This window comes from Vombatus ursinus, unplaced genomic scaffold (genome assembly GCF_900497805.2).
Source record: "Vombatus ursinus unplaced genomic scaffold, bare-nosed wombat genome assembly UNPS02015406.1, whole genome shotgun sequence".
Lineage (NCBI taxonomy): Eukaryota > Metazoa > Chordata > Mammalia > Diprotodontia > Vombatidae > Vombatus > Vombatus ursinus.
In genome coordinates this window covers 4,056,636-4,077,305 of record NW_020955184.1, presented here as the reverse complement: position 1 = coordinate 4,077,305, position 20,670 = coordinate 4,056,636, and the positions used below count along the sequence as shown (strand labels likewise).

At 38.1% G+C, this 20,670-nt stretch overlaps 1 protein-coding gene across 2 annotated transcripts in view; it reads left to right on the top strand.

The window, feature by feature from the left end:
* The window catches only part of PSMA6 (proteasome subunit alpha 6), a 27,051-nt gene extending 13,548 nt beyond the window's left edge, over window positions 1-13,503 (top strand). For both annotated transcript variants that reach the window (XM_027847435.1, XM_027847436.1), the window contains exons 4-7: window positions 1,787-1,942; window positions 4,170-4,348; window positions 12,249-12,343; window positions 13,297-13,503. In XM_027847435.1, the coding sequence (XP_027703236.1) occupies window positions 1,787-1,942; window positions 4,170-4,348; window positions 12,249-12,343; window positions 13,297-13,354 (488 nt within the window). In that variant the 3' untranslated portion in view covers window positions 13,355-13,503. The remainder of the gene's footprint in view (window positions 1-1,786; window positions 1,943-4,169; window positions 4,349-12,248; window positions 12,344-13,296) is intronic.
* The last annotated feature ends 7,167 nt before the right edge of the window (window positions 13,504-20,670 follow it).

The following is a 20,670-nucleotide window of genomic DNA, read 5'->3' as shown; positions in this document are numbered from 1 at the left end:
TGTGTGTGTGTGTGTGTGTGTGTGTGTGTGTGTGTGTGTGTGTGTGTGTGTGTGGTGGTAGAGAGGATGGGGGGGCAGATTGGGTAAGTCTGAATCCATATAAAAATGAAACTTGTTACAACAAACAGGGATCCTATTGTAATAACTAACTTAAAAAGAATTTATTTTCTGGAAACAAAGGGAGATCTATATCCTAAATAAATACTACTTGCACTATACTTAAAAGTATATTGTTCTGACTTCTGGCAATCAAGATGGCGGAGTAAGCAGTAAATCACTGTAACTCTCCCATACTCACCTCCAAAGAACCATAAAGTAACAACTCAAAACAAATCCTGGAACGACAAAACCAGCAAAAAGATGGGGTGAAACAATCTTTTAGTCTAAGAAACTTGGAAGATTGGTAAGAAAGGTCTGTCTCACTTGGGTAAAAGGGAAATACAGTCCAGAACGGTTAGCATCCCTTCAAGTCCCACCTTAACAAACCAGCAGGGGATCCTGAGCCCCAGTGTGGTGGAGGAGGCAAATGCCAACACCAGGACACACACATGCACACACAAATGCCAACACCAGCACACATACACGCACACACACACATGCACACGCACACGCCTCAGCGCAGCCAGGGGAATGGGCAGACTCCGAGAACAGCCAGGTACTGCTTTAGCATAGCTCTAGGCAAACAGGCAGCTGCCAGTGACCAGACTCCACGTGCTTCAGTGTAGCCCCAGGGAAATGCAGAAACACCCCCCCAGCCTCTGCACATTCCAGACAGCAACAGTAGGACCCCAGCTCAGCAGCAGGTAAGTTGTCAGATCCACTGAGGCCTTCAGCAGTACCAGCTATCCCATCCATCCCACCCCCTCAACACAGTCCCAAATACAAGAGTCCCCTCAGAGCCTCAGGGCAGCACCAGGTAAACAGCCAAGGCCCGCAGCCCTTGGCACGAGAAGCCTGAGATAGTGCCCCTTCCACCCTGGGAACAGAGCTCAAATTTAAAAGAAAGGAAAAAGGCAAAAAAAAAAAAGATGGGCAAAAAACAAAAAAAGAATCTGACCATAGAAAGTTATTATGGTGATAGGGAAGATCAAGACACAAACTCAATGTCAAAACGCCTGTGGGCAAAATCCCCCCAAAAAATGGGAGTAGCCTCAAGCCCAGAAGAGCTCATGGAAGAGCTCAAAAAGGAGCTTAAAATCATATAAGAGAGGTCGAAGAAAAATTGGGGAAAGAAACAAGAATAATACAAGAGAATAATGAAAAAAAGAGTCAACATCTTAGAAGAAGTAGAACAACTGCATAAAAAGTAGAATTGGCCAAATGGAAAAGGTCTGCCTCTGCCTCTGGCATTGGTCTAGCTCTGGCTACAATTCTAGATTAACCTCTAGCTCCAGTGTGATTTCTTCTCTCCACGGGCCCAGGGCCAAACCCTTTGAGATTCTTGTTCAGACTGCTATGTTCCCACATGGGTACTACACTGTGAGTCTTGGCTGTTAAATGACAGCAGCCTCCTGCCTCTGTGCTCCTGGACCCCTTCCTGATCATCCTTTGGGGCCTGGGGACAACCAGGGATATATGAGCCTGTGGGCCCAGGGCACAGGGCAGATATTGACTTTGGAAGGAAGGCCTGGATGTGCTCTTGGTGTGGGGACATCACATAATCATGCCTGAAGTTAGATAATGAACATCGAGAGTCTCCCATATCTTGTTTTTTAAAGTTTGAGTGTCATTTGGCTTTGAATATTATTCTTCTTTCCCACTATAGTCTTTTTTGTCTTACTGTCAGCTGACAGCAGGTCTCAGGTGCAAAGAGCTCGCTATGAGGCTGCAAATTGGAAATACAAATATGGCTATGAGATTCCTGTGGATATGTTGTGTAAAAGGATTGCAGATATTTCTCAGGTGTACACACAGAATGCTGAAATGAGACCTCTTGGCTGTTGTAAGTATGTTAAGGAATTTTGAACTGTTTTCTCTTAACGCCGAAGAATTTATTTTTATTTTTCAAAGACATTTAAAAAGAATGCTGTTAAATGGCATAGTTTATTGAAATATATGTAAGGTAAAAATCTTTTAGATTTCTGATGTTTGGGACAACATTTACAATCAAGTTTTATTTATAATCTGTTCTCTCTAGAGACTATAAGATTTTGGGGCAGCTAGGTGGCGCAGTGGATAGAGCACTGGCCCTGAAGTCAGGAGGACCTGAGTTCAAATTTGGCCTCAGACCAAACACTTGACACTTACTAACTGTGTGACCCTGGGCAAGTCACTTAACCCCAGTTGCCTTAAAAAAAAAAATAACTTCTTTGTGAAGCCTTTGCTGACTTACTCCCTCCACATAAATGCTGATGCCCTCTCAGCTACCCTGCCTGATCAAGTCACTTCTTTCAACCTCAATTTCCTCATCTGTAAAATGGGGTAAATATTGGGTTGTTATGAGTATCAAATGAGATAACTTGTGTAAAACAAGTTTTAAACCAATATATAAAAGCTTGTAATAATTATAACAATAATAGTTGTCATTATTACATATTCTTAACAACAATAATAGCAATAAGTATTAATAACTGTTATATAAATTATTGTTGTCATTGTTATTTTCATCATTGTCACCTCCTACCCCTTCTAGGACCTTTTTCCAGCAATCATTCCCCCTTAAGCATCTTTATGTTTTATTTCCATTGGTTCCATCCCAACTAAGCTTCATGCTAGTAAACTCTAACCCTTAGATTAGAAAGTGGAAGAGAACTCTCTTGCCCCAATCCCCAAGATATGAGGTGATAGCTTCAGGAGATAGAAGAATCAAGTGAGGATTGACAGATGGAGGAGACCTAAGTCTATTTATGGGTGTCATAGAAAGAGCCAATGGATAAAGAGAGAATGATGATGAGCAAGAGGAGTAATGGAAGGGGCAAGGAAGAAGCTGTATGGGAGAAGTTCAAGAACGCAGAGAAAGGTTGAGGTTGACAAAGAAAAGGCCTCCCTCTTCCTCAGACTGGAACAAAGAAGAAGGAACAGGGGATAATGCAGAAGGGTTTGAAATATAGAATAGGGCAAAAGAGGGTGCTAATGATAGAGATCTTCCATTTTCTCATTAAAGCATTGAGCCAGTTCTGTTGATGCAGGGTGGAAAGAAGGTGATGTTGGATCCTTGAGGAAAGAGAAAGTTTTGAACAGTCGCTGTGGGGAGTGTAATATAGTCTAGGAAGAAAAAAAAGGATTGCTTTGCAGCAGTGAGAACCCAATTAAGAGCAGATAATTTAAATTTGTGGTGGACCCAGTCAGCACACTTGTTACTTCCTCCAGCTGTGTCTAACAACTCACCCAAGCAAATTGAAATTATGCAAGGAAAAAAAAAATCACTAAATATTTTTGACCCAGCAATCCTGTACTAGGGTATACCCTCAAAGACAGAAGGAAAGGTTTTATATATAATATACCAACGTTTTCATCATACTACTTCCTGTTGTGGCAAAGACCTGGAACCGAGTTTGATGTCTATCAGTTAGAAAATTGTTGAACATACTGGGGTGAAAAATTCATAGAAGCATAAGAAACCATAAGCTAAGTTGAGGCAAGTCAATAGAATCCAGAAAACTGTATACACAATGATTGCAATGATGTAAATTGAAAAGAAACCTAAAAGGAAGCCTAATGTTGAATAATTATAGTGACTATAATCACAGTAAAACATATCTTCAGTAAAAAAATATGTAGGACTACTGGGGCAATGAATGTTTCATACGTATACTATTAGAAGTATATTGCTATAATTGGCCGCTGTAACAATAGCAGTTATTTTTGCTTAACTATTATTAAAAGATGGGGTTCATTGATAGAGGATTTATCTTAAAACCACTGACATAAAAAGAAAACGCAACAGTGCAACTGTTTTTTCTAAAGGAATAATGTGGCAAATACTTTTTTGTTTTTCTTTTCAAGTGAAAAATGACTCAATTAACCTTGATTTGTTTTGTAGTTTTTCCCATTTGTATATATTGGAGTTGTTGGTTGTGTGCTTTTATATTGATTGTTTAGTTTTTAAGTAAAATACACCTGTCCAGAAAGAGTGAGATTAAAATTGGTTATTAATGGCATATATCCCTAGATTAGCTTCATGATATGTCTCTATTAAAGATGCAAAATATGGCTCTTTCCCTCTTTAGGTATGATATTGATTGGTGTTGATGAAGAACAAGGCCCTCAAGTATATAAATGCGATCCTGCGGGCTACTACTGTGGATTTAAGGCCACTGCAGCTGGAGTCAAACAAACTGAGTCAACCAGTTTTCTTGAAAAAAAAGTGAAGAAAAAATTTGACTGGACATTTGAACAGACAGTAGAGGTGAGTTTATAGAGCATCAATTTTTTTTTCTTTAAAAATTTTAAAAAGATTTTAATCAAAAACTGTAATTCACATTTTTAGAGAGCTCTAGGTTTTGCAGGGCACTTTCCTCACAATAGTACTATTAGGTAGGTAGTGAAAGGGTTATCTTCATTTTACAGGGTAATGGAAGGAGCAGGTAGGTTTGTTGAAATGTCTTTAGTTGTATGTATTAGTCATGTTGAATGGTTTATAATAGGTGGTCTAAGGGGAAGGAAAAAAGATGGTCTTACTGTTACAGTGTAGTATATTGGAAGTTTATTTGGAAAGTTTAATTTTTTCAATTAACAATTGCTTTCCCTCTCACGTTCCTCTTCCTACCACTTACCCAGTTGAAGTTGGGTGGGAAAGCACGACCATGATAACAAATGTGCATGTTCAAGCAGAACAAATTCCTACATTGTCCAAAATGTCAACAACCAAAAAAAGCCTCATTCTATACCCTGAGTCTGTCACCTTTCTGTCAAGAGATATAGGTATCATGATTATTCATCCTTCTTCTGGAATCAGGATTGATCATTGCATTATTTAGTCTCAGGTCCAAAATTCCCCTTGCTGGGGAACCCTTTATCTCCCTTGTACTGTGGGGTGAGTTTGATACCAAAGGGAGAGGCCAAGAGGCTCCAGATTGGTCATAGAAGTTTAATCAGTCACTATGAATACTTACAAACAGGGGCAATCTGGGGTGGCTGCCAGATGATTCAGCAGATCCCCACAAAGACCCCAGACAAAGGGATAAGGAGCCACAGGGTGCTTCATTGTGGATTGGTGGGTATTTGGGGTTTTTCTGCTTAGCTAATGTTGGGCAAATGCCAGAGCACTCAAGGCTGGGTACTGGTCTTGTACTGGTCACAGTATCTAAGTTAGGACTCAATATCTGAGTTATGATTCAGTATCTTAAGTTATGATTTTTTTTTTTTTTTAGCAGGTGACCATGTCTGGGCTTCCACCTTTCACAGAGCTTAAGTTAATGGCTTTTCACTTCTTACTGTGTATTATGGCTTTTCTCCAATTGGGATCTCAGTTCAGAGTCTTAAGTCTTTCAAAGTTATTTGTCTCTACAGTGTTATTTTTATATATTCTCCTGGTTCTGTTCACGTTACTCTATATCAGTTCATGTGAGACCTCAGAGTTTCTTTGAAACCATCCCATTTATCATTTCTTTAGCACAATAATATTCCATTGCATACACGTACCACAGTTTATTTAGTGATTCCCCAATTGGTGGAAACTCACTTAGTTTCCACTTTTTTGGCTACTATGAAAACATTCCTTTTCCTTTCTTCGATCTCTTTTGTTCTTCTTAATCTCTCTACAGCCTTTGACACTGTTGATCACTCTTCTGGATACACTCTCCTTTTTGTATTTTTTGACACCTCCTCTCTCCTGGTTTTTCTATTTATGTAACCATTTCTTCTCAGTCTTCTTCACTTCATCAAGATCACACCTGATAACCATGGGTGTCCCCCCGACACTCTGCCCTGGGCCTTCTTCTCTTATCCTTCTATACTATCTTTCAATTATCATCTCTCTGCGATATTTCTCAGATCTATTTATCCAGCTCTTACCTCCCTCCTGACCTCCATTCTTTCATCACCAGCTCCCTATTTTTGTACATCTCTAACTGGATGTCCCATAGGTGTCTCAGACTCAAAATGTAAAAAACTGAACTCCTTTCCTCTCTTCCTAACTTTTTTGTTAATGGTCAATGGCACTACTATCCTCCCAGGCACCTGGGCTCAAAACCTAGGCGTTATTCATAACTACACTCTCTTTTACTCCCATAGCCAATCAGTCCAGTCAGCCAGGTCCTATCATTTCTACCTTCATAATTTTTCATATACCCTTAATTCTCTCATCCAGACTGTTGCAGCAGGTCTGCTGGTTGTTTTCCCTGCTTTAGGTCTCTCCGAAATTCAGACTATCCTACACTCAGTTGTCAAATTGATCTTCCTAAATTCTGACCATGTGGCTGTCTGCCTGTCTGTGTGTGTGTGTGTGTGCGCGCGCACACACACACACACACACACACACCCCTCCCCATTTTAATAAACCTCAGTGATCAAATATAAAATCCTCTCTTTGGCTTTTAAAGCCCTTCACAACCTGACCCCTTCCTACCACTCTCCTATCTTCTTATACCCCTCCATTTACTCTGTAGTGTGTGACAGTACTAGCCTCCTTGCTGTTCCTCAAACACTGTGCACTCCATTTTCACTGCCTGTCCCCTCATCCCTGGAACGTTCTTCCTCCTGGCTTTCCTGGCTTTCTTCAGGTTCAGCTAAAATCTCACTCTGTACAAGATGCCTTTCCCAGTCCCCCTTAATGCTAATGCTTTCCCTCTAAGATTATTTCCAATTTATTCTGCATACATCTTGTTTGTATGTAGTTGTTATTTACATGTTGTCTCCCCATTAGACTCTGGGTTCTGTGGATGAGGTCATTTTTCCTGCTTTCTTAGTATCCCATAGGTTAGAACAGTGCAGTGCCTGGCACATAGTATTCATATAGAAAATACTTGTTAACCTGATTTAACTTGGAGTATAGACCTAGTAGTGGTGTAGTTGAGTCAAAGGAATATGCAAAGATTTTTTTGTGGCATAATTCCAAATTACTTTCCAGAATCACTAGACCAATTCACAGCTCTTTGAGCAGTGCATTAGTGTGCTTATTTTCCTACAGCTCATTCTGCCCTCCAACATTTGTTATTTTCCACTTTTGTCAACTTTGTCAGTCTTAGATTTAATTTAGATTTATCTAATTATTGGTGATTCGAAGCATTTCAAATCATATGGCTGTTGACAGCTTGGATTCTTTCTTAGAAATTTCCTGTTTATGTCCTTTGACCATTTATCTGTTGGCAAATGACTCTTACTCTTATAAATTTTGATCAGTTCCCCAGATATATTGGTGATAAAGCTAAGAAATCTGCACAGCAAATTTCTTCCCCGTTAACTTTCTCTTGCAGTTTCAGCTGCATTGGTTTTGTTTGTGTGTCACTTTTTAATATTATTTGATTAAAATTGCTCTTTTCATTTTTTGTGATCCTCTATATCCATTTTTAAGTCATGAGCTCTCAACCTATCCAGAGAGATGATTAGAAGTTTCTTCCTTGCTCTTCTAATTTGTTTATAACATGACCTTTGTATCTAAATCATGTTTTCATTTAGAGCTTCTTTTGATATTATGGTAGAAGATGTAACCTGTAATGTAAGAAACCTAATTTCTGCCAGATGGCTGTCCAGTTTTTTGTTTGGTTTTTTTTTTGTTTGTTTATTTGTTTGTTTTTGGCTGTCCAGTTTCCTCAGTAGTTTTTATTGAATAGGGAATCTGGAGTAAATGGTATCTTGGTTTTATCCAGTGCTAAATATCTAGGTTAATTTATTTCTATGTGTTTTATGCTTTAGCTGTTCCACTGATCAACCTGTCTTTTTTAACTAGTACCAATCATTTTGATGATTGTTGCTTTGTAGTATAGTTTGAGATGTGGTACTGCTCGGCCTCCTTTCCCATTTAAAAAAAAATTTTTTTCCCTTGACCTTTGATCTTTCAGATTCTATCACTCACCTGCACTACCACATTCCCAAACCATACCCTTTTCCAAACTTTACTACTTTTACTGTGTAAGACACCACCATCCTTCCAGTCATCCAAGACTTGCATCCTTGGTGTCATTTTCAACTCCTATTTTGCACTCCATTTATCCAATCTGTTTCCAATATTCATGTTTTTACCTTCTAGATAGATAGATAGATAGATACATACATCCCCCTTCTCTCTCAGCATATTGGTGCAAGCTGTCATCATTTCTTGGCTTTACTGTTGAAGTATCTTCTAGTTGGTCTCTGTCTCATATCTCAACCCCGGAGTGGGCTGCCGGCTGCCAGAATGATTTTCCTAAAGCACAGGTTTGTTATTCTCCAATTCCCCCTTCCTCTCCTCACACACACCCTCCCAATCTCCAAGATCAAATATAAAATCATTTTTGACTTGGTATTTATATTCACAACATGGCCCTTCCTACTGTTTTTTCTTCTTTACCCTCATGTACTGTATAATCCAGCAACACTGTTCTACTTGTTGTTTCTCTTCCTTCCTTGAAGACTCAGTTCATATCTTGCCTTCTACAGGAGGCCTTTCCTGATCTCCCTTCCAAGTCTCCCAAAGTGCCTTCCACTCCAGTTTATGTTGCACGTATCATTTATGTACATAGTTGTTTGTATCTTGTTTACCTTATTGGAATGTCAACTCATTGAGATCAGGGATCATGTTTTTTCTTTCTTTGTGTGCCCAGCACTTAGCACAGTACCTAGTACATAGCAAGTGATTTAAGAAGTGTTTGTTGATTGGTGAACTCCCAGTTAATTATGTTATTGTTTTGTCTGGTTTTACAAAGTAATCCATTGGTAGTTTAGTATGGCACTGAATAAGTAAATTAAGTATAATTTTTACTATATTAGCTTAGCCTACCCATGATCTGTTAATAGTTTTATTATTTATTAGTTTCTGTCTTTATTTCCACTAAATATCACTTAACTTCTCATCTATTAAGTAAACAGTTTATATTAATACTAAATATTTCCTTTTAGCTCAATATTCTTAATCTTATGACTGCTCAGCTTGCTAGAGGAATTTGAAAGGGCTGCTCTACAATGATTTGGTTGTCTAATTTTGTAATAACAAAAGTGATTTTTTTCATAAACTTTTTTTGGGGGGGGGGAGTTGGGAAATAGGGGTTAAGAGACTTGCCCGGGGTCATACAGCTAGTAAGTGTTATGTGTCTGAGGCCGGATTTGAACTCAGGTCCTCCTGAATCCAGGGCCAGTGTGCTATCCACTACACCACCTAGCTACCCCTTCATAAATTCTTGAAGCTAAAAGAGACCCCAGAAATTATCTAGTCCACTCCCCATCCCCATACCTGAAATACTCCTTTTACACAGTTTTAGACAATCTAGTCTCCAATTGAAGACCCTCAGTGATAGAAAACTTACTTTTTTCTTATTCAGTCATTTCTATTTTTGAACAACTCTGATCACTAGGAAGATTTTTCCTATGTTGAGCCAAAATATGTCTCATTGTAACTTTTGTTTATTCATCCCAGTTCTGCCCTTTGGAGCTAAGCAAACTCTTCTCTATTTTTCCATTATGCCTCCATATTAAATTTCAGCAGACATTTATAATGTTCGTTTCACCTATACCATGTGCAACCATACTAGGCATTGCAAGTATAACAGCAAAACATTCCCTTCTTAGAATCCAAGGCTTCTGAGAGGTGCAAGTTAGGAGAGAGTTTATTCCAGGTGTGAGACTTTCCTGTGCAAAGACACAGAGATGGGAGATAGAGCATCTAGTGTAGAGGGTGGCTAGTAAGTCAGCATGCCTGAAATGTATAGTATTTGAAGGGAAGTAATGAAACAAGTCTGGAAGCCAGATTTTAGAGGTCTTTAAATTCCAGGAGACATTTTTATTCAATCCTAGCAGGCAACTGAAAGCCACTGAAATGTTTTCATTAAGGAAAAGTTGTGGTCACCTATAGGTTTATCATTCTTACCTGTTTTTTAAATTTGTCATACAGTACAGTTTCATGAGTTGCTTTTACATATCCAAATGTATCCTTGTGGCGAGTGAAAGATGAAATGACTGAGGAAATAAAGATTTGTTCTTACAAGCATATCAGTTTATTATGCAATTAGTGCAAATTGCCAAGCAAAGCGGAACCAGACATCCTCAGCTTAAGCCTGGACCCCAAATACTGAGGGAGACAGACTTATACATTAAAAATAATTAATCAAATAAGATCAATTAATTAAAAGGAAATAATACGACGTTAAATAATATGATTTCTAATTAGAGGAAAGATTAGGGACTTTTCCAAGTTGAGAGAGGGAGAGTGAATAAGTACAGTTCCCTGAATTCAGAAAAAGAGGTGTCCCATCACCCTCTCTTCCCCTGCAAGTGTTCATATTTACTCAAAGGAACATGGAAACAGTAACTGATCAGTACAGGGCCAGTTTTTAGATAAGACATGGGATCCTTAAGATGTATAGTTGTGACAAAATTTGCATCAAGTCTTTGGATCTGAGTTTCTGGTCATTATAACTTGTAACAGCAGGTAGGAGTGGTCCGGCTTCTCAGCCACGCAGGACTAGGTTCAAACAATACAATAAGGTTTTCTCCCAATTCCCACAATTGAATAGCTTTCTCACGAGATAGAAGTTGTGCTAGACCCATAATTGAATAGAAAGGGAACTAAGCTAGCTCCAGAATTGAATCACAAGATGGAGTCAGTGTGGTTCACTCAGTTCCCACAATTAACCACTTGCTGCCCTAATTCCCACATCGCTGATTCAATTTATGCTTATGTAAGAAATGCTACATTTTATCATGATGTTGATTTCCAAAGATACCAGAACAGTCTAGGGGCTTTGAAGGAGAGTTAGTTCTTCACTACCCTTTTGAAATTTGCTTGTTATTTATTATCAGATTAAAATTGAAAGTTATTCTTATATTCTTACAATGCCTGTTTTTTTTAAAGTCTTATAAGGACCTATATGAAAGCCAGTGTGACATGTATGATATTCATAAATTACATAAGAAATATTAAATGTAAATATTGGTAGTGGTGTTTGGGAAGAAAAACTAGTGCTTTCTCAACTTAAGAGATTTTGATAAGAGGAATCTAAAACTGTTATTTCTGAGAGAAGAGAATGGAAAAACCAAGAGTCAGAAAAACAGGATTTTAGTTTCTGCATCAGTATTTGATAGATGTGACTTGGCGCAAGTCATTTAACCTCCTTAAGCCTTCCTTATAGGTAAAATGAGCATAATATATCAGCTACCTCATGGAATTATTGGGAGTAAAATGATTTTTGTGAATTGTAAAGTACTATATAAATGTGAACTGTGATTATTTTTTACTTTTATTCCCCATTTGGATATTTCTTTGTTCTTCAAGGATTTAAAAACATTTAGCAATTTTCTTCTCTGTGCAACTATGTTCTTAGCAACTAACACTTCTGATACTTAAAAGCAGTGCTTTGGCCATTATAGATTACCCTCCCATTTCAGTAGAGTAATACGTAGTTACTTATAAGATAGACATAGCTTTAAACCCACATCAGAAATACAAACCAGCTGTGTAGAGATGAGTGTCTGTTGGTCTCCTCTATGTGTAACTTTAAGTATGTGAACTTGATTAGAACTTATTACACCATTGGAAATTCTTTGTTGTGTTAAATAGCTTATTTTGAATTGTTAGTAAGAGCCTAGCTCTGTGAGGAAAAGATTTTTTCATTAGAGACAGATTGTGATTTGTGATTTGAGTTTCACCTTGGAATAGGAAGACCTTTGAGATCTATATAAAGTAATTAATCACTGGTAAAAACCAAAGAATTTAGGAAGGAAATATGATATAGTAAAAGGAGCCCAGGCTTAATAGTCAGTAGAGCATTGGCCTCATGTATTTGGTGAAGTATGGGAAAGAGTTTTCCAGGCCCTGTTCCTACCCCTTTCTGCTTCTGATTCAGAGCTTGGGGCTGGGGTCCAAATGCTAGTTGTTTTATTTTGTTTATCTTGTTGTTAAGTAATTATTAAACAGTGTAACTACCAGATCTACCTATTGTTGACAAAATAACAGTAAAGAAAAAGGGATGAGGGGTAGGGGTGAGGTCATTGCTCCTTCACTAACTCTTATCTTGGGCAAGTGATCTATGAGTTTATTTCTTCATCTGTAAAATAGGGTTAATAAACCCTACCTTACTTATCTCAAGATTGTTATGAGAATCAAATTAGATGAAGTGTAAAAATTGTGAACTATTAAAAGAATGTATATTCTCATATTTATTCTATTTTTCTTGCAGACAGCAATAACATGTCTGTCTACTGTTCTATCCATTGATTTCAAACCTTCAGAATTAGAAGTTGGAGTAGTTACAGTTGAAAATCCTAAATTCAGGTGAGTTATATTTTCACTCATATTCATTTACTTAAAAGTGGATATGAATGGTCATCCTTTTCTAATGTTAGCTGAAACTACAATAGGAACTGCTTCTTGGTCAGTTGTGACCCAGTTAATGCTAGATCAGAAAATTTCAGGAGGAAGATCCTTTGAATTATATGTAACTGCCTTTCTTTCTTCAACATCTGAAAAAAATCTGCCAAACCTACTTGGTGGCTTTTTTTGAAAAAAAAAAAATTGCTATTTTTTTCTTTTCACTTTTGAGCAGTTCTATATAGAGCATATTTTTTAAAATCTTTAAAATATTGAACTCAAAGTCATAGCCAGAGGAAAGCAGTAATAAGTAATCTTTTTTCATGGTTCAAGATACTAACCTGAGGTACCTAAATTGAAAATATCAGTAATTATTTTTTGGAACCAAGTTTGAGATAATGTTTCATTTTCCAATGCTTATCTCAAAAAACATACTGCCTCAGTTTCTGCTTTTTTCCTAAAGATATTTGAACGTCCATTTTGAGATTTTACCAACTTCTTTAATTTCATTAACAGCAGAATTAGGCCTTATTACAAGATACTTCACCGTTAGGGTCCTACTAATACTCTCTGTGCACCTTGAACTTAAATGAAGTAGTAGCCATTTGAAAAAAATTCTTAATTCTCTTATCAAAAGTCCTTAAGCAAGAAAACACTACTTTCTCCTCCCAAAGATTGCTGCTGACAATTTTACTTTTCATCTCACTTTTTTAGGGACTTTAGACCCTCTGACTGGTTTACCTTCTAATTTTTTTGGTCACTTTAGATCTTGTCATAAAATGCAGTTTCGTCACACAGCTTTACTAAAATTTTTGATACTTCTTTTAGAAATAGACTTTAGGAAAATACATTAGATTAATTAATGGATATTCTTGTCCAGTACATAAGCATTTAATTCTTTCCCCTTTGCCTTCTAGGATTCTCACAGAATCGGAGATTGATACACACCTTGTAGCTCTAGCTGAGAGGGATTAACACTGTAGTCTCCCTAATCTACTGTGTGCCGACCAGGATATTTGGTAAAAACCAACACATTCATCGATGGGTCTGGATTGAAAGACAAACCATATCCCCACTGAAGTGGACTTGGCTCTGTATAATAAAACAGAGGTTTTAGAAAATAAGTGTCTTTTTTTTTTATATCCAGACTAAAATTAAGCCTTGAAGTAAAAGCAGATTTCAAGTTTACTACTCCCAAATTGTGAATTGAGTATGAGTCTTGTAATAGAGTGTTAGAATTTTTTGGTGTAGCTACCGTGAATAGCCAAGATTTAGATAACATATCCCAAGACCAGGGTTAGGCTTCAAATAACCAAATGTCCATTTGCCCTGTGTTTTAAAAATCAAACATCATAATACATATAGTAATTAATTAATCCTTGGCTGAAAATCTTAACTATGTGAGCTTATAATTAACCTAATTGTCTTTTTTTCCCTGTGATGCTACATAGTATATTAGAATGGGGAAGTGCCCTTATTTTACAGTTTGACAAACAGTAATATTCCTGAATGTGGATTGCAACATTTAAATTCTACAAGAGACTTTTTTTAATCACTAAAATATTATTGATATCTTTTGTTTATACATCACTTTCATTTCTCAATGTATCCCTCTCCTTTCAGAGAGCCATCCCTTAAAGAATTTTAAAAAGAAAAATAAGTTCAGAAAAACTAAACAACACATCAGAAATGTCTGACATGATATTCAGTGTCCTATCCTAAACCATCCCCACTCCCTCGCAAAGAATCAAAGGATTTACCTTCACACATATATCTTTTTTGGAGCCAAAGTTAGTTATTGTAATTTCACAGCATTCAGTTTCAGTTTTTCTCTGCTCCCCAACTCCTTCCCCTTACCTAAACATACATATTGACTCTCCCTCAAACACCGTAACCACTTTACCCCATCTCAGCCACACACAAAGATGGTCATACTCTTGATATTGCCATCGCCCACAAATACACTACCTTCATGTTCAAGAATTATTACTTTATTCGAATATAATCTAGGCTTTCTACCTCTCCCTTTGCCTTCCCTTTTCCTCATATTGACCGTTTGGTGAACCAGTTCAACTCTGTACTGTCATTCTCTTCTGAATCCTTAGACTCTTTATCCTTTCACCAATTGTGCTATCCCTCTCTTTACAGTGGCTCTTCTAAATTTCATCCCTCAAGTGTCCCATGATTCTCCTTGTCTCCTCACCCTCTTGGCTGAGAACTTTTACAGAAAAAATTCTTTGTGAGTTCCCTCTTCTTCCCCTTATATCATTTATATACCTTCTGCCACTATCTCCTCCTTCACCTGTCTTACCTGAGAAGTGGCCTTTCTCCTTATCAAAACTAACTCCTTTAGCTCAAGTAATCAATTCCATCCCAGTCTCCTCCAATAGATTGTACCCCCTCTGTCATCTCCAGTCTGTCTCTATTTTTACTCTCTGTCTACCAGTTCGTTCCCTACTGTCTACAAATATTCCAGTCCCCCCAGTCTTGGAAAAACCCTTTTCTTGTTGATGTTCTCTTCTCTATAGGTTTTTGGGATACCGTTTTCATATTTTTTCCCACATATTTGACCACTCCTCAGTCTTCTTTGCTGGATCCTCATTTAGATCATGTCCTGTAATTGTAGGTGATCTTTCCCCGCCCCCACCCCCCAAAGTTTTGTCCTGGGCCCTCTCTCCCTCCATATTACCTCACTTGGTGATCTCATCAACTCCCATGGATTTAATTACATATCTGTGCTGATAATTCTCAGATCTACCTATCAGTCAGTATTTATCATGTGCCAGCACTGTGCTAAACAGTAGGGATACAAAAAGAGACAAATGGTAGTTTTTTTTTCTTTTTTTGCTAGGCAATGGGGTTAAGTGACTTGCCCAGGGTCACACAGCTAGTAAGTGTTATGTGTCTGAGGCCATATTTGAACTCGGGTCCTCTTGAATCCAGGCCCGTGCTCTATCCACTGTATCACCTAACTGCCCCCAAAAGGTACTTCTTGCCCTCAAGGAGTTTACAGTCCAGCAGGGGACACTGCAAACAAATGAGGAAATAATTAACAAGGAAGGCATTAGAAGAGGGTTAGAAGAAGAGAGTTCTCTCTCTGGAGGTGGATAGCATTTTTCTTCGTAGGTCCTTTGGGATTATCCTGGATCATTGTATTGATCAGAGTAGCTAAGTCACATTTAATCATCCTTACAATATTGCTGTTACTGTGTACAATATTCTTCTGGTTCTGCTCACTTCATTTGCATCAGTTCATATAAATCTTTACAGGTTTTTCTGAAACCCTCCCCCTTGTCCTTTCCTATATAGCACAATAATAATCCATCACAACCATATCACACAACTTTTTCAGCCATTCCCCAGTTGATGAGTATTTCCTCAGTCTCCTATAAAAGATGGGATTTTAGTTGGGTCTTAAAGGAAGCCAGGGTGATCAGTAGGTGGAGCAGATGAAGGAGAGCATTCCAGGTATGGGGGATAACCATAGAAAATGGCCAGAGGTTGGGCCCTAAATCTAGTCCCTGTTTTATATCTGGGCCCTTTATATCTTTTCTGTCAGATTTTTGTCTTCCAGACTACAGGCCATTCACCTACAGTTGGTAACAGCAAGTAACAGCCAATGTCCCCCCATTATTCCCTGGATGCAGCCTGAGCTTGGTTCCGGTCAGCCTCCTCTTTGGGACTCCCTTGAGGCAGAGACAGCTCTACACCCCTTGCCAGCAAGAAGCAGTTTCAGAAGCTGAGACCTAAGCCCTTTACTCCAAAAGAATTTGGGTCCCATTTGTTTGAGGGGGGAATGATTGGGGTTGGAATCTGGGACCCAGAAAGGAAAAACCCTGAACTTGACCACATGGCCAAAACTCTGGCATTTGTCTGCCTTTCATTGTGATTACACCCAATCTCCCTTCCATTGTTTTACCTTCCTATGGCCCCTGGCCATTTCCCACACTTAATCCTAGCTAGGCTCCGTTGTCCAGGTCCCAGGAGTTCTGTTCACCCCAGTTCACTGGCCACTCCTAGGTCCCTCCCACAGTCTTTCTGTATATAAGGTCTACTTTGTCTCCATTAAGAGGCTGAGATTCTTAAAATCTAGCCACTGGTCAGATTCTTATAATCTAGCCAATAGCTTACTAATGTTCAGACTCCATAAGAGAGTGCCCGATATGTTCTAATAAACCTTGTCTTTGGCTGAAGAAAAAAAAAAAATGGCCAGAGTTCATCGATGGAATGTCTTGTTTGGGAAGCAGCCAGGAAGGAGGCCTGTGTTACTGGATCAAAATGGACATATCAAGGCATTAGATTTAAGAAGACTGGAAAGGGGCTAAGTTATGAAAGGTTTTGAATATCAAACAGTATTTCATATTTGATCCTGAACGAGACAGGGAGCCACTGGAGTTTATTGAGTAAGGGAGTGACACAGACTTATGCTTTAGGAAAATTTTCTTATTCTGTACTGGATTTTGCAAATACATGTTGCCAGTGTATGGATATGAATACAAACTTCATCAAGAGCCCCTCACAGAGTGGGGAATCACAAAAGCAAAGATAGTCCCTGCCCTCAAAGAATTTACATTCTAATGGGAGTAAAATAACGCACATAAACGAGTAATGGCCAGGGAGGAGTGCTCTCTGCAGAGTTGTTCTTGAGTGAGCCACTGAGCAGTAGGTTGACACATGCCATCCAGGACCAAGTGGAAAAAGCTAGGGAAGAAGGGCCTGAGACAGTGCCATTTGGACCTATTCTTCTTGCTATAACCGAGGGGGGAGGGGCAAGTTATGCCCTTAATTACAAATAGTTTGAAGGTAAATGTCAGTTTGAACTACAAGATTAACAATGATGGCTAGGTAGATAGCCTCCTACCATCTGGCAACCTCCTGAGTAGATGAGCTTTTGGAATCATTTTGTTTTTCTTAGGGTGCTTACGCTGTAAATATAGAGGATCTCCTCCCTTGACTCCACCAGGCCTCCACTTCAAGGATTTTTCAAAGTTTCATGTGGTTGTAGAAAGAGGCATGCCTTAGTGTCTGTGTCTGTGTCTGTGTGTGCATGCAGGCGTGCGTGTGTACGTACTCGGTGCTTTGGAGTTGGCCGCAGCTGACCAGTTCCCTGCTTTACCACCTGAAGGGCAAACAGGTATAGTGGAAAGAGTTCCAGATTTGGGGTCAAAATATCTGAATTTGAATCCTGGCTTTACCACTTATTCCCTATGTAATTCTGGGCAAGTCAATGAACCTTAAATTTTCTCACCTGTAAAAGGAGGGGATTGGATTAGATGACTTTAAATGTACCTTCTAGCTTTAAATCTATTTGAACTAGATCTATAGGGAACTTCTAAGAATCACAAAATCTCTTATTTCACTATTAGATAAACAGTGAGTTAGGAAACACACCAAATTCTGCTTATCGAATCTTTGTAATGTTATTGGCTTACAAGATTGCAAACATTTGGGAAGGAAAATCCTATCCAACATGATTTCCTTTCTCCCTTTGGCCCCAGCCTGTAGAGGAAGAGTTTTGACAAAAGCAGTTTCCTATGGGACTCCTGGGCTAATTAATATGCAGGAAGTCTCATACAAATGCCACTCTGATATTCAAACATTTCATATATCCCAAGGAGACAGGTGGAATTGAGTTTCCTTGTATTCAGGATGAAATGAACGGAAACCTTCAGTGATTGGAAATGCTACCTTTCCTTTATGCCTCCCTTTAAAAAACTATTAAGCTTTTTTTTAGATTCAAATTTTTAAAAACTAATTAGTCTTAAATTCTCTGCCTCCCATTCTTCAAAAAGGCAAGCAATATGATATCCATTATACAGGTAAAATCATACAAAACATATTTCCATGTTGGCTATGTTGCCAAAAAAATTTTAAAAAGCAAGAAACAAAGTGACAGAAGTATGCTTCAATCTGTGTTCTCTCTGGAGGTGGATAGCATATTTCTTCATAAATCCTTTGGGATTATCTTGGATCATTGTATTGATCAGAATAACTAAGTCACATTTAATCATCATTACAATATTCCTGTTACTGTGCACAGTGTTCTGGTTCTGCTCACTTCATTTGCATCAGTTCATGTAAGTCTTTTCCAGGTTTTTCTGAAACCCTCCCCCTTGTCCTTTCCTATATAGCACAATAGTACTCCATCACAACCATATCACACAACTTGTTCAGCCATTCCCGAGTTGATGAGGATTCCCTGCAACAGAAAGAGTTGCTATAAATATTTTTTAACGTAATGATTCGTTTCTCTTTTCTTTGATCTCTTTTGAATTTAGACCTAGTAGTGATATTGCTGGGTCAAAGGGTATGCACAGTTTTATAGCCTTTGGTCATAGTTCCAAACTGTTCTTCAGAATAGTTAGACCAGTGAACAACTCTACCAATGGTGCATTGATGTCTCTATTTTTCCACATGCTTTCCAGCATTTATTTTCCTTTTTTGTCATTTTAATCTATCTGATAGGTATGGGCTAGTGGTCTAACTTCAGAGTTGTTTAAATTTGCATTTAATTTAAATCAATAGTGATTTAGAGTATTTTCATGTGACTGTTGATAGCTTTGCTTTCTTCTGAAAATGCTTGTTCGTAGCCTTTGACCATTTATCAGTTGGGGAATGGCTCTTATTTTTATAAATTTGGCTCAGTTTCCTATATAGTTTAGAAATGAGGCCTTTATCAAAGAAAATAGCTATAAAATGTTAAAAAAACAAACAAACACCAAGTGTTTTGAGAGAAAGTTAAGCCTGTTCTGGGCAAAAATTATGCTATTTAGTATGCTGTTCAATTGCCTTGTGGATGTCATGGCACTCAACTCAAGGATCTACGTTTTCACTCCACTGGCCAAGAGATTTCTTTCCTTCCACCATTCCCAGAAGTGGAGGTCTAAGGGATCCATTTATCTAACATTGTGCTAACATAATAGGCCCTTATTAAATGTATCGAAAGAATGATGCAACTCAGCTGTGCTATGGTTATTGTCTTCTATTTTTAGTAAAAATGCCTATTTAAACTGTGGTCTAGTTTTTCCATGGTTATTAGTCCACTGCACATCAATAATGGCTTTCATGATATCTTTTGTATGCAAAAAGCAGACTCCTTACAAGCTCCCATAGGCTCTCATTTGCCTTTTTTTTTTTTTACATTCAAATCATTCTTTTTTTAAACCATTTCCCTGTATAAACAAAGCATGGAAGTGACCTGGACATCCTTCAAAGAACTCAGTAACCTGTATTATAATGTCATTTACCAAAATTTCTCTCCGAGATTATAGTGGAGAATTTTTTTTTCTTTTTGTTCTTTTCCCCATTACTGCTATTTGTGCATGATCTGAGGAGCACTTCAGTACAAAGTACTTCATAATAGAAACCCAGTATCAGGCCAGCATCAGCCAATACAGCCCTTCACAAACTTAGTTCTAGATCTCTAAGTTACAACAGGACATGAGGAATTATTATTGTAGTGGGAATAAGTATGTTAACTTAGGGTGACCAACTCCTTTGTGTTTTAAGTCTCCATTTTGTGCCTAGGTAGCTGTTGTATAAGTTGTTTTTCTGTAATAAGATAAGTTTTATGGTTTGGCAATAATGTGTATCCCCCAAATGCATGTGTTCCAGATATAGCAATTACTAATAACTATGGCCCTCTACACCACCCCCACCTGCCTGTCCCCCCCCACCAAAAAAAAACTGGCAAAGTGATAAACACTTACTAATGATGTTATTTTTTACTGAGTTTTATCATCAGAATTTACATGTTTTACATGTAACTTGTAAACACCCTTAGCCAGAACCACAAAAACCTAGGCAGTCCCAGATGTGCTTCTGAGACCAGAACTAACTCCTGGGTTCCCTGCACTTGGAAATGGAAGAATCAATAGTAGTGTTGATCAGGCAAATTTCAGAAAATCCTGGAAAGACTTACGCTGAGTGAAGTGAGCAGAATCAGGAAATCATTGTACACATTAACAGCAACACTGTACAATGATCAACTATGAAAGATTTATCTCTTCTCGGCAATACAATGATCCAAGACAATTCCAAAAGACTCATGGTAGAAAATGCTATCCACATCCAGAGAAAGAATTATGGAGTCTGAATGCAAATTGAAGCATACTATTTTCACTATTTGGGGAGGGTTTTTCCCTTTTGTTCTGTTTCTTCTTTCACAACATTACTAATGTAGAAATATGTTTAACATTATTGCATATGTACAACCTATATCAGATTGTTTGCCATGTTGGGAAGGGGGAATGGGCGGAGGGAGAAAAAATTGGAACTCAAAATCTAATAAA